At 45.7% G+C, this 13,414-nt stretch overlaps 1 protein-coding gene across 1 annotated transcript in view; it reads left to right on the forward strand.

The window, feature by feature from the left end:
• AKAP7 (A-kinase anchoring protein 7) overlaps window positions 1-13,414 on the forward strand; it is a 325,673-nt gene that overhangs the window by 88,202 nt on the left and 224,057 nt on the right. The window contains exon 7 of the mRNA XM_082249096.1: window positions 9,639-9,786. Within this exon, the coding sequence (XP_082105222.1) occupies window positions 9,639-9,786 (148 nt within the window). The remainder of the gene's footprint in view (window positions 1-9,638; window positions 9,787-13,414) is intronic.

Genomic DNA, 13,414 nt, shown 5'->3' on the forward strand with positions numbered 1-13,414 from the left:
TGAAGAGCTGGTCGGACGACCAGTCATCTAGGGAGACGGTTGCTGATTCTCCCTATGCTGGCTCTCGCCTTTTTGGCGAGGCATTGGACACTCTGGTACCAGGCGTTACGGGGGGCATGTGCTCTATGATGCCCCAGAACCCGAAGAACAAGTCTTTTCGAGACAGGCGGGGTTCTGCGTCTGGTTCTAATTGGGGGTCCTTTTGTGCCTTTCGGGCCCATCCCAAGGGCAAGACCTTCCAGGCCCAGGGCACCCAGAAGAAGCCCTGGGCAGGTGAGTAGGAGTCCGGCAATGCCGGCTCGGCGGGTCAATCTGCCTCTACCTGAAGGGGCGCCTTCACCCATTTCAGGGGTGGGGGGACGTTTGCGCGGTTTCCTCCAACCTTGGCTGTTCCGGCTATCGGACAGGTGGGTCCAGGAAATCGTTTGATCGGGCTTCCAGATCGAATTCCTTTCCCGGTCGGCGGACAGATTCTTTCCCTCCAATCTTCATCTGCTTCTGGGGCGTCTACAGGACTTGCATCACGCGGTGCAGGACCTGCTTGCTCAGGGAGTGATTGTCCCTCATCGGGACAGGTTTCGGGGGTTTTTATGTTCGAATCTGTTCACTGTGCCCAGGAAGGAGGGCAAAGTGCGTCCTATTCTGGATGTGCAAGCGCTGAAGCACTTCGGGCGTGTTCGGGAGTTTCGGATGGAGTCTCTCCGTTCGGTTGTGGCCTCCTTGAGTCTAGGAGAATTCCTGGTTTCGGTAGATCTGAAAGATGCGTACCTGCACATCCCTATTTTCAAGGGTCATCAGCGGTACCTTCGGTTTGCTATCACAGAGGTCCACTTCCGGTTTGTGGCGTTACCTTTCGGTCTCGCTTCGGCACCCAGGGTGTTTACCAGGGTGTTGGCACCGGTCCTGGACCTACTGTGGTCTGTCCGTCACGGTACAGATGCTCCAGGAGTTCGGATGGACCATCAACGTTCAAAAATCAGCGTTGTCCCCGTCGCTTCGCCTTCCCTATCTGGGAATGCTTCTGGACTCTGCTCAGGCAAAAGTGTTTTTGCCGGAGGACAAGCTCCGGACTTTATGGGACGAACTCAGGTCCCTCAGGGACAATCCGTCCTCGTCACTCAGGACCTGCATGCGGGGCCTGGGGTTGATGGTGTCGGCCTCCGAGGCGATACCTTTTGCCCAGTTCCACACGCGGGCTCTCCAGACGGAGATCCTGGTCAGGTGGGACAGACTTCCTCAGTCCTTGGATCTGGATGTCTCCTTGAGTCGCCAGACCAGATTGGCTCTTCTGTGGTGGATCCAGTCCCCGTCGGTGGCGGAAGGCAAGTCCTTCCGCCCGTTGGTGTGGACAGTGGTTACCGCGGACGCCAGCCTGTCGGGCTGGGGTGGAGTCCTGGGCAACCTGTCTGCCCAGGGCACTTGGTCGGAGGAGGAGTCCTCCCTCCCGATAAATGTGCTGGAACTACGAGCGATAAAACTCTGTCTCTTCCAGTGGTCGGACCGTCTCCAGGGCCAGCCTGTTCGCGTACAGACGGACAATGCTACCGCGGTGGCTTACATCGACCACCAGGGGGGCACCAGGAGTGCTCGAGCGGCCCGGGAGGTGACTGACATTCTGTCTTGGGCCGAGACTCATGTCCCGGCGATCTCGGCAGTTCACATTCCGGGTGTGGACAATTGGCAGGCCGACTATCTGAGCCGCCAGACTCTGGACCAAGGGGAATGGTCCCTACACCCGGAGGTTTTTCAGATGCTGTGTGCGAGGTGGGGATCCCCAGGCGTGGATCTGTTCGCATCCCGGCTAAATCGAAAGGTGGAAAGGTTCGTGGCAAGAACGCGCGACCCGTTGGCGGACGCCTCGGATACGTTGGTGGCCCCTTGGCATCAGTATCGTCTGATGTACGCCTTTCCTCCGATTCAGTTACTGTCCCGGTTCCTTCGCAGATTGATCTTGGAACCGCACATGGTGGTTCTGGTGGCACCGGACTGGCCTCGCCGGTCCTGGTACGCCGACGTTGTTCACCTGGCAGTGGCGCCTCCGTGGCGTCTGTCTCTGCGGGAAGATCTCCTGTCTCAAGGTCCGATCTTCCATCCTGCTTTACAGTCGCTGACTTTAACGGCCTGGCTGTTGAGACCCAGGTCTTGAAGGACAAGGGTCTATCCCTTGAGGTCATCCCTACCCTGATCAAGGCTAGGAAATCCTCCTCTGGTAAGATCTATTACCGTACCTGGAAAGCCTATTTCACCTGGTGTGAGTCCAGGGGGTTCTCCCCTCGTTCTTACTCGGTGTCGAGAATCTTGGCTTTTTTCCAGTCTGGAGTGGACCAGCGCCTGGCGCTGGCCACGATAAAGGGCCAGGTGTCTGCTCTGGCTATCCTTTTCCAACGCCCTGTGGCGTCTCATTCCTTGGTGCGCACTTTCATTCAAGGTTTGCGACATCTGGCTCCTCCCAGGAAGGAGCCTTTACCTCCATGGGACTTGAACTTGGTTCTGTCCGCGTTACAGCGTGCTCCCTTTGAAAACATCAGGGAGATATCATTGCCTCTGCTGTCTAAGAAGGTTGCCTTTTTAGTGGCGATCACTTCGGCTCGCAGAGTGTTGGAGCTGGCGGCGTTGTCTTGCCGCTCCCCTTACTTGATAATTCACAAGGGTAAGGTGGTTTTGCGACCACCCCCATCCTTCCTTCCCAAGGTGATCTCTGAATTTCACCTTAATGAGGACATTGTTCTGCCTTCGCTTTGTACGAAGCCTAAGCATCCAAAGGAGATTGCATTGCATTCCTTGGATGTTGTCAGGGCGATCAGGGCTTACCTGTCTACGGAATCCTTTCGGAAGATGGATTCCCTCTTTGTCCTTCCTGAGGGATCTCGGAAGGGCATGGCTGCGTCCGCAGCAACTATTGCCAAATGGATCAGACAGACCATTGAGCAGGCTTATGCTTTGAAGGAACGGGTTCCACCCTTCCCTGTTAAGGCGCACTCTACCAGGTCTTTGAGTACTTCCTGGGCCTGTTGGCATCGGGCCTCGGTGGCCCAGGTGTGCAAGGCTGCGACTTGGTCGTCGGTGCACACTTTTTTCCAAGTTCTACAAAGTAGACGTTCTGGCATCGACTGATGCTTCTTTTGGCCGCAAAGTTCTCAGTGCGGCTGTGCCATGATGGACCCTTGAATTTTTTCTCTGGGTCCCTGGCTGTTGGCATTTGCTTTCCTGGGCTGTTGCTCCTGTTGAGCATTGTTTTTTTCTGTTGCCCAGTTGGTTCTTACGGTGCATGTAAGATTCCTTTCTCTGATGTGGGTACTGCGTTGCCTTTTCTACGGTTGCGTCTCCCACCCCTCATGTCTATACTGCTTTGGGACATCCCAATAGTGATGACTTAGAGGAGGCGGCGACTGTCGGAGGACGTAAGAGAAAACTGAATTTTTGTAAAATCTTACCTGTAAAATTCCTTTCTCTGAGTCCTCCGACAGTCGCCGCCCCCGCCCCTCTTTTGGGGTTCTTATACCTACTGCTATGCTACCAAACTGAGTTGGGAGTGGTGATGCAGGGGGGGTATTGACCAGTGGGACAGCCCCCTTGGGTGTGTATATGCTAATGCCTTTTGACTAAGTCTATATGCCTAGCTATTCCTACGGATAGGAAGTCAATACCCAATAGTGATGACTTAGAGGAGGCGGCGACTGTCGGAGGACTCAGAGAAAGGAATTTTACAGGTAAGATTTTACAAAAATTCCGTTTTTCTCCACTCAGGAGGAGACAACACACCCAGGGGTGGGCTGACCAGTGACTGACCACTATGATAACCAATTAGAGGTTATCGCAGTGTGTCTTTTAAGACTTCTTGTGTCATCTGTTTGCAGTGTTGTAGTGGTTGAGACCTGATTCTGTGTGTGATGAGGGGAGCGATTACAGTATCTCCCAATAGTGAGTACACCCCTCACATTTTTGTAAATATTTTATTATACCTTTTCATGTAAAAACACAGAAAAAATGACACTTTGCTACAATGTAAAGTAGTGAGTGTTCAGCTTGTATAACAGTGTAAATTTGCTGTCCACTCAAAATAACTCAATACACAGCTATTAAAGTCTAAACCACTGGCAACAAAAATGAGTACACCCCTAAGTTAAAATGTCTAAATTGGGCCCAAAGTATCAATATTTTGTGTTGCCACGATTATTTTCCAGTGCTGCCTTAACCCTCTTGGGCATGGAGTTCACCAGAGCTCCACAGATTCCCACTGGAGTCCTCTTCCACTCCTCCATGACAATATTACGGAGCTGGTGAATGTTAGAAACCTTGCGCTCCTCCACCTTCCATTTGAGGTCTGGAGACATGTTTGGCCAGTCCATCACCTTTACCCTCAGCTTCTTTAGCAAGGCAATGGTCTTTTTGGAGGTGTGTTTGGGGTCATCATTATTTTGGAATACTGCCCTGCGGCTCAGTCTCCGAAGGTAGGGGATCATGCTCAGTATGTCACAGTACATGTTGGCATTTATAGTTCCCTCAATGAACTGTAGTTCCCCAGTGCTGGCAGCACTCATGCAGCCCCAGAACATGACCCTCCCACCACCATGCTTGACTGTATGCAAGACACACTTGTCGTTGTACTCCTCACCTGGTTATCGCCACACACGCTTGACACCATCTGAACCAAATACGTTTATCTTGGTCTCATTAGACCACAGGACATGATTCAAGTAATCCATGTCCTTTGTCTGCTTGTTTTCAGCAAATTCTTTGCAGGCTTTCTTGTGCATCATCTTTAGAAGAGGCTTCCTTCCGGAATGACAGCCATGCAGACCAATTTGATGCAGTGTGCGGCATATGGTCTGAGCACTGACAGGCTGACCCCCCACCCCTTCAACTTCTGCAGAAATGCTGGCAGCACTCATACGGCTATTTCCCAAAGACACCTCTGGATATGACGCTGAGCATGTGCACTCCACTTCTTTGGCCAACCATGGTGAGGCCTGTTCTGAGTAGAACCTGTCCTGTTAAAGCGCTGTATGGTCTTGGTCACCGTGCTGCAGCTCAGTTTCAGGGTCTTGGCAATCTCCTTATAGCTTAGGCCATCTTTATGTAGAGGAACAATTCTTTTTTTCAGATCCTCAGATAGTTCTTTGCCATGAGGTGCCATGTTGAACTTCCAGTGACCAGTATGAGAGAGTAAGAGTGATAACACCAAATTTAACACACCTGCTCCCCTTTCACACCTGAGACATTGTAATACTATTGAGCCACATGACAACTGGGAGGAAAAATGGCTGTTTGGGCCCAATTTGGACATTTTCGCCTAAGTGTGTACTCACTTTTGTTGCCAGCGGTTTAGAAATTGGCTGTGTGTTGAGTTACTTTGAGGGGACAGCAATTTTACACTGTCATACAAGCTGAACACTCACTATAACGTAATGGCCATAATTTTTATTGTATATATATATGGAAGAAAAAGGGGGGCAAAGTTATCAGACTGTGCAGGCCAGTGAAGAGCCCAGCAATTAGCGTCTCAATGGAGACGCCTAGCATAGCCGCGCCCTTTGCCAAGAGGACGCCGGACCACGTCACCTCTGCGCACCGACTAAATCTTTCATATGTACCAAATATATATTGTAGCAGAGCGTCCCAGAGAGAGCCGGGAAAAGTCCTGTTTGGGGTTTATACATCCCCCAGGCACCTCTCATACACCTTTAGGTCAATTTAAACTCACCTGAGACAGACAGCCAGGGCTCTCTCAGCCTGGGAAATCAGACAACGTTTGTTTATGAGAGAAGCAGTTTGCCAAACCTGTCAGATTGTGTCAGTGGAAGCTGACAAGCTGTAGGCTTGCTCAGCCTGTTAGTGAGGGCCTGCATTGTATATAGTATGGTTTTAGTATATCCTCTTGTCGGTAAGCTGTTACGTAATTTGTTAGCTTCGCTTTTAAACATTGTATCATCGGAGCAGGTTGGCGTACGAGGGGGCACAGCATGGGCCCATAGCCACCCCCTGCACCTGGAGGAAATGGGAGCCATTAAATGTAAACACATTGTACTTCAAAATATGGGCCAATACATCAAGTAAAAATTGATAGTATACATTTTAATGTGGTCCCATCTCATTGAAACGGTTTTGATTCCTAGCTGATGTGAGATTGAGGAATACAAGGCCTCAATGTCCAGGACGATCAGTAGACCTCCTGGAGGGAGAATTACGTCATCGAGTGCTCTGAGCAAGTCTGGGGTATCTTGTATATATGAGGGTAGCCCCATTACATGAGGGCGCAAATGTTGGTCTACCAGCCTACTTGCTAGTTTAGTATAGGATCCTATTCCTAAAATAATTGGTCTATCTGGTGGGTTTGATAAGTTTTTGTGGCTTTTTGGAAGGGCGTAAAATGTTGGAGTTCGTGGATGTTGCATTTTGATGTATTCAAAAGTATCTTTGTCGAATACCCCCAATATATGCCTCATTGATAAGGGCTGTAAATTTGTTTTGAAAGACAAGCATTTCATCCTCTGTTATCAGTCTATACCATTCTTGATTTTTAAGTATGGCCCAACACATGTTTCTGTATTGTATGGTATCCATAATTTGCACATTGCCGCCTTTATCAGAAGGTATAATGACTATCTGGGAATTATTACTTTTATTTGTTAGTGCTTGTCTCTGTTGAAGATTGAGATTGTCTTTAATGACAAATCGTTTTGGGCTATTTCATTTTTTTAAAGTCAGCGCTAGTTTGCATCAAAAAGGCCCATATATTGGGGTTAGATTGAAGTGTGGGGGGGGGGGGGGTTTATTGGACTTCCTTTTAGGGGGATGAGTGCTCGATGGTATTTGGAGAGTGGATATATATACAGATTGGTTGCTGGCCAGGGGTGGGGAGGACAGCATTTTCTCCTCTTCTGTATCAAGTTCAGGGTCATTTCTATCTGTGCCTTCATTCTCCTCAAGTAGTTGTATCAAATCCTTTAATGTTGGAAAATCAAGGACTGTAATGTCTTTTTAAAGGTCAGACATTTCTTTGTCCTTGATCTTTTTCTGTCGGTCTTTATCAAATATGAATTTATATGCAAGTTTTCGTGCAAACAGATTTAGATCCTTTATAATATCAAAAGCCCCAAACACCATACCTCAGCTTCGTGTGGTTAGTCCGTGTGAAGATAGATTAATAATCTCTATTTTAGAGTGTTCTTGTTGAGTTTCCTGAGTCTCTAGGGGTGCATATTGTCATTGGCTAGTGTCTCCGTGTTTGGATTTAGGAATTGCCCCAGCAGTAGCTGGAGACATTAAATTGGTAAAGGTGCGATTCGAGTGAAGAGTTACCTCCTAGAAATATTGGCACTATGTGTGTTACCTGTATCCAAGGCATTACAATTGAGTTGTGGCAAAGGCATAGAAGGAGACATTGATCGTGTGGAAGTCCCACAACCAGTGTTAGAAAGTTGTGCAGAAACAGCACTCTCCACCAATCTTTTCTTATCAGTACCACCGTGCTCCTCATCTGTTTTGGTCCTTTTCCTTGAAGATTGAGTCCTGAAACAAGCGTGACTAGATGAGCGAGAAGAGTGAGATATTAGAGATATGTTGTATTAGAGACATGACACTGTAGCAAATTTAGTAGTGTAATTTCTTCAGTGTTGTTACATGAAAAGATGTAATAAAATATTTATAAAAATGTGAGGGTTGTACTCTCTTTTGTGAGATACTGTATGTCTAGGGAGGATGAGTAGCTCTTTTAAATGGAGGTGACAAGGTGAGTTCCGGATAGGTATGTAATTTTGTCATAGAGGTATTTAGTAGCAGAATAGAGAAGAGGAGGGATTAAAGTGGCAAGGGTCTTTAAAGTAGAACTATAGGCAAAACATTTTTTTTTCATTTTGTAAGGGAGTGTTATAAGTTTATGTTTTCCTATCTGTGTCCCATTGGGGAGATTTACCTTTATTTCCTGTCCCATAGCCAAAACAGGAAGTGAGATAAAATCCCTGCAAATTAAGAGAATTCCTTGGGGACACCCAGATCAGCAGAACTAGTGTCCTTATTGGAAAATTTCCCTTCTATTACTTTTCTGGGGCAACCCAAAATTTGGTATTTTCTTTTACTTTCACTTTCAATGATAATGGTCAACAGGACAAATAGAGAGGGTGCATCTCCTTAACGGGGGCTCAGACAGCAATTACAACTGAGAGATGTTCTACTCCCTCTGCACAAAAACTGTAGACAAAAGTTATGCCTCTTGTTATACTTTAAACAAGAATTGTTTTTTGGTTTGTGGGATAGGGGTTTGAAGACAGAAAAGAGGCGAAAGAAAGATAGGGAAGTTTAGGAAGTAATTGAGGGTGCTTTGTGAGGATAGAAGAAGTCCACTTCTCCCTTCCTTTTGTCTACTGGATCAGGCTGAGTGAGTTCAGTGGGGGCCACTATGGGAGAGGGCAGTTGGAGAGGCAGAGTCAGACTCCAGAAGCCAAGTTTGTGTAACAGCAATTGCATTATAGCATTTGGAAATAAAAATGCAGTTGGCAGAGGTGAGTTTGGTATTGACTTAGCGAGCACTCCAGAAGGTATATGATAACGGGGGCTGGGTCTTGGAAGCATGGGAATTGAAATTTAGAGTGTGAGAGTTGCAGTTGCTGCCAGAGGAATAGGGGTGCCAGTTGTTTGGTAGAATGTTTGTTGGTGGAAGGCCAGGGTTAGGGGAGGTAACACCAGGGGTTAGTTGAAGCAGGGAGTTTTACATGTGAGCACATGTTCCAGTGTCTTGGAGGTTATAACATTGTGTGCTCAGAAAGAGCAAGAGGTAATGAGTGCAAACGTAGGGAGAAGAAAGGAGAGAGGATGCAATGTATAGAATGTATGGTGGAGATAGGAAAGAACATATTGTATATATTGAAGCTGAAGAGAGTGAGAAGCAGACTGTGAAAGGGAGAGCTAATAGAAGAATGCAGATATAATTGAAAACTGTCTGGAGCAGGGCTCTGGGGTTTGCAGGTGCTTTCTTTTTTATGCTTTAAAGTGCTGTGTTAAAGGTGTCACATACTGTGGAAGTAAACCCTCCTATTGTTTGCAGCCAAGGAAGCTGCCCTTTTGGCCTTGATCTTCAACTGCCATGATCCTGCACATGCGATCAGTTATGATAACAGCCATTGGATGGTTTGACAGTTTGGTTGAGAGCACAACCAATATGAGTTACATTCCCTGCCCATGCGGGGAATGTAACTGTTTTTTGAAACTGTTAAATCGATGGGTTTACTTTCACTTTAAAAATGAAATATCAGTTTAGTAGGAATGGGTTTGTCTGCCCTTCTCCAGTGCTGTACCCACAAGTTGAACCAAATCTACTCTCAGATGGGGTGGGGAAAGTGTTATTCATTATTAATCAATTAAAGCTGCTAAAAAGACACAAGTCTGATTTCACTTCATATGTAAAAATGGTATAATATGTATTTTTAAATGGATATTGCCAGTGTAAACTGAAGTAAAGTTATTCTGTAAGAATCCAATTTAAATATTGATAAAAGTTTTTATTTGCTGTCTATTTAATGAAACCTTAGCACATTTTTATGTAAGGAAATATGTCTCTGGTTTTGTCTTGATTTCTAGAATGTGTTTTATAGAGTGTTTTACACCTTTTTTGTTACTAAAATTAAACACTTGTTATCTAGGGAATTAAAAAGATTGATATTAGTCTGTACAAGGATTTCCAAAGTCATTACTTCGGAGAGGAGACTTTGCAACAACTGGATCTGTGCTCGATGGTAAAGAAAAGACAAACAAATGGTTACTATCACACTGAAGCCTCCATCTTCTTTGGTAAGAAAAATTCAGTTTTTAGCACGCTGTACGATTGACTCTTTTGGGGGGTATTTGGGGGGTATTTGCTAAAACTGGTGCAACTGTTCAAAGTAACCAATCCGCTTCTAGGTTTTATTATCAAAGCTAAAATTGAACAAGCTTAAGTAAGAAGCTGATTGATTACTATGCTCAGCTGCATCAGTTTTAGTAAATCTCCCCCTTTACAACTATTTGTAGCAAATTTAGCTAGACTGATCTTTAAAGCTGAACTCCAGTGACAAAATCATCCCATAGCTTTTATAAAGGAAGAATACAGGGAGTAAAATTGAGTTTGAGTTTTTGTTTCCCTCTTAGTTGCATGTTGAAATTTAGATGTTCATAATCATTTTGGATATGTATTAACTCAGTTGGTTAGAGATAAATAATGTTTGTTTAGCTGAAACAAAATTTTTATTTAGGGACAGTGTGGGGAAGAGGTAAAATTGGTGTTAAAACTCTGAGGTTGTCCAATTGGTTGTAGAATTTATAATGGTATTTGGACAGGTTGTCTGAATTCGGGGCTGGCAGCTTTTTCATGTCAGAGGCTTTCCAAAGTTTCATTGGTTTGTAAAAATTGATCGTCCAGGTATAGATCTATTGCAATGAGAATTAGGATAAGCGGTGGAATAAACACATTTTGCCTTCTTCATCAGGGCTTAAAAATAATATATGAATTATATAAAAAAATGATATATACTGCACAGAATGTGTGAAGTTACAGGCTGTGAGAGCTCTCAACTCTAATCCCCTTTTAAACAATTTTTTACAAAAATATGTGCACTAAGACACTTTTACAAACACTGACTGCCACAAAGACTCAAAAAGAAAAATGTAGTGCCTTCTTTATTTTTGAAGTGCCTTCTTTATTTTTGAAGTTTTATTTTGTGTTTTATTTTCTTATATTTTTTTTTTGTTTAAATCAGTGTGTAGTACCGGGGTCCTTTTCTTTTGGGATAAAGGTTTTACATGAATGAAAGCTGATCATTGTAAGCACTCGTGTCAGAGGAAAATGTTTTGTCTTAACCCCTAAACTTGATGGCACCAGGAGTGTTCTGACAATGTCAAAGGCAATGTCTGTTCTGTCATGGGCCAAGTTACAGGTTCCAGTGATTTCTTCTATACGCATTCCTGGGGTGGAAAACCCAACAGGCAGTTTTTTCATAGCAAACTCATCTTCTAGACCTGAGGGAATAGTCTACCCATCTGGAAATGTTACAGGACATATGTCTGCATTGGGGAGAGCACGCTGGTTAAACAAAAAGTATAATGGATGGGCTGTCTCAGTTGCTCAAATCTGTAACGCCAGTGTATCTGTCTCTCTGGATGCTAGTTTCAGCAAACAAAAATTCTGCAAGAGGCTATTTATTGCCCTTGTTTTCCCATTGTTTTGGATTTATCCTTGTTGGGCACATTCACCTGTGTAATTGGGAGTATGCACTCTCAGTTTGGACTTCTTGAGGACATCCTCTGGTTGCCTATTGTTAACAAAGCTGTGTCCCTCCGTGGATGATAGAGAAAATAGGAGTTTTGTATTAGTCTAGGAGTCCATTCAGGGTTTCAGCCCCATCCCCTCATATGCTATTCTTTCCTTATTGGGCGGCTTGCTTCAAATTAGCAGGTGTGAGATGGGAAGCGTTTCAGCTTTAGGGCGCTGGCCTTCAGTTTCTATGTGCCTATTTCACTTGTAGGCTGCAATATATTTTAAAAACAAGGTATATAATCTACTTTAAAGCAGAAATGTGCACAAAACAAAGGTTTTAAGACATGTGTATTCATACTTAATTCTCGGTGTCATTTTTGTACAATATTTATTCCTGATATGTACAGAAATCTAGCATAAAGCAAACTCCTGCACTTTGCTTCTGATCACTCGAAAACCATACAGTAGTAGAATTTTGTTGAAAAATTTTCTTATTTGAATTTCTAATAGTTAGTGGGGTCACATCACGTTTGTTCTTGACCTCAGTGACAAGAAAATTGTAATATGTTTTCATGCATAAGACAAAAAAACAAGGCTAATTGAATCAGCTGCATGAAATCATTGGAACTGGGATGCAGAAAAATGGCAGCAGGTGCTCTGGACTGGTGAGTCAAAACGTAATACAGTTTTGTTTGCCTAAGGGCTGGAGAGAGGTTCAATCATAAGTGTCTGCAGGTCACAGTGAAGCATGGTAGAGGTTCCTTACAAGTTAGGGGCTGCATGACTGCAAATGGAGTTGGAGATTTGGTCAGGATCAATGATATCCTTAATGCTGAGAAATACGGGTGGATACTTATCCATCATACACCATTAGGGAGGCATGTTATTGCCCTCAAAATTATTCTGCAGCAGGACAACTACCAGAAACATACAGCCATTGTCAACAAAAACAAGGTTCAGCATAAAGAAGAACAAAGAGCCCCGTCAGAACACTGTTGTCAGCGCTCTCAGTCATTGGCCCGCAATATGTACTTCCTGGTAGGGTCTGCACAAAGACCAGTGTTTACGGTTGCCCTGGTCTCGCAAACATTGACTGAATGGGCTAAGTTACTACACCATGACCTGGAGGGAAAACATCTTCCTCCTGCCTTTGAGGAGCTGTTGGACTAGCTGGTGCAGGGGCTGCAATTTGTTGGCGATGCTGCGCTGGATACTGCTCCCGTATTGGGCCGACTGTCGGTTTCAGCAGTGGTCCTGTGTATACTTTGGCTAAAGTGCTTGTCTGCGGATCAGACCTCAAAGAAGGCCTTGACTGATCTGCCTTTTCAAGGAGATTGCCTGTTTGGGGCTACCCTGGATGACATTATCAAAGGTCCCACAGGGGGTAAGAGTACCTTTCTCCCACAGGCTAACAAGGGTAAGGACCCGCTTTGCAGATGGGGTCCCTCCTTTTCAGCACACAAGAAGTTTTTTTGTCTCCCCAGGGTCAGTCGATAAGACGAAGCCCCTCAAGACCCTCAAGACTCCTTCAGGTGGTTCCAAGCGACCCTGGTCTGGCAAACAAAAATCAAGTTTTTCCAGACCTGAGGACAAGACGGCTTCGGCCTGAAGGTGCACCCTCACCCATATCTGGGGTGGGGGGATGTCTTTGCCAGGTTCTAGACCTGTGGCTATCCCGGATACCAGACAAATGGGTTCACAAGGTCATACGGTCTGGTTACAAGATCGAGTTTCGATCCATCCCTCTGGTCCCCGGATCGCTTACTGCGGTTTCTCCGTTTTGCAGTGGGAGAGGATCACTATCAGTTTGTGGCATTACCCTTTGGTCTCGCCTCTGCTCCTCGGGTCTTCACAAAGGTGTTGGCTCCAGTTCTGGTGCTGTTACAGCAGCGGGGGATATCAATCCTGGGTTACCTGGATGATCTGCTTCTCCGGCCAGGTAAACAAGGAGTCCCTGATATGGTGGCTTCGGTCCCCGATGCTCAAGCAAGGGAAATCCTTCCTCCCTATATTTTGGACGATTGTCACCACGGATGCCAGTCCGTCCAGGTAGAGAGGGGTTCTCGGCAGGTTGTCTGCTCAAGGAGTATGGTCCCTGGAAGAATCCAGGTTACCGATCAATGTTCTGGAGCTGAGAGCAATCAGGCTTTGCCTAGTCCACTGGGCCGCGCACCTGCAGGGTTGTCC

This window comes from Pelophylax lessonae, assembly GCF_965119305.1.
Source record: "Pelophylax lessonae genome assembly, chromosome: 3".
Lineage (NCBI taxonomy): Eukaryota > Metazoa > Chordata > Amphibia > Anura > Ranidae > Pelophylax > Pelophylax lessonae.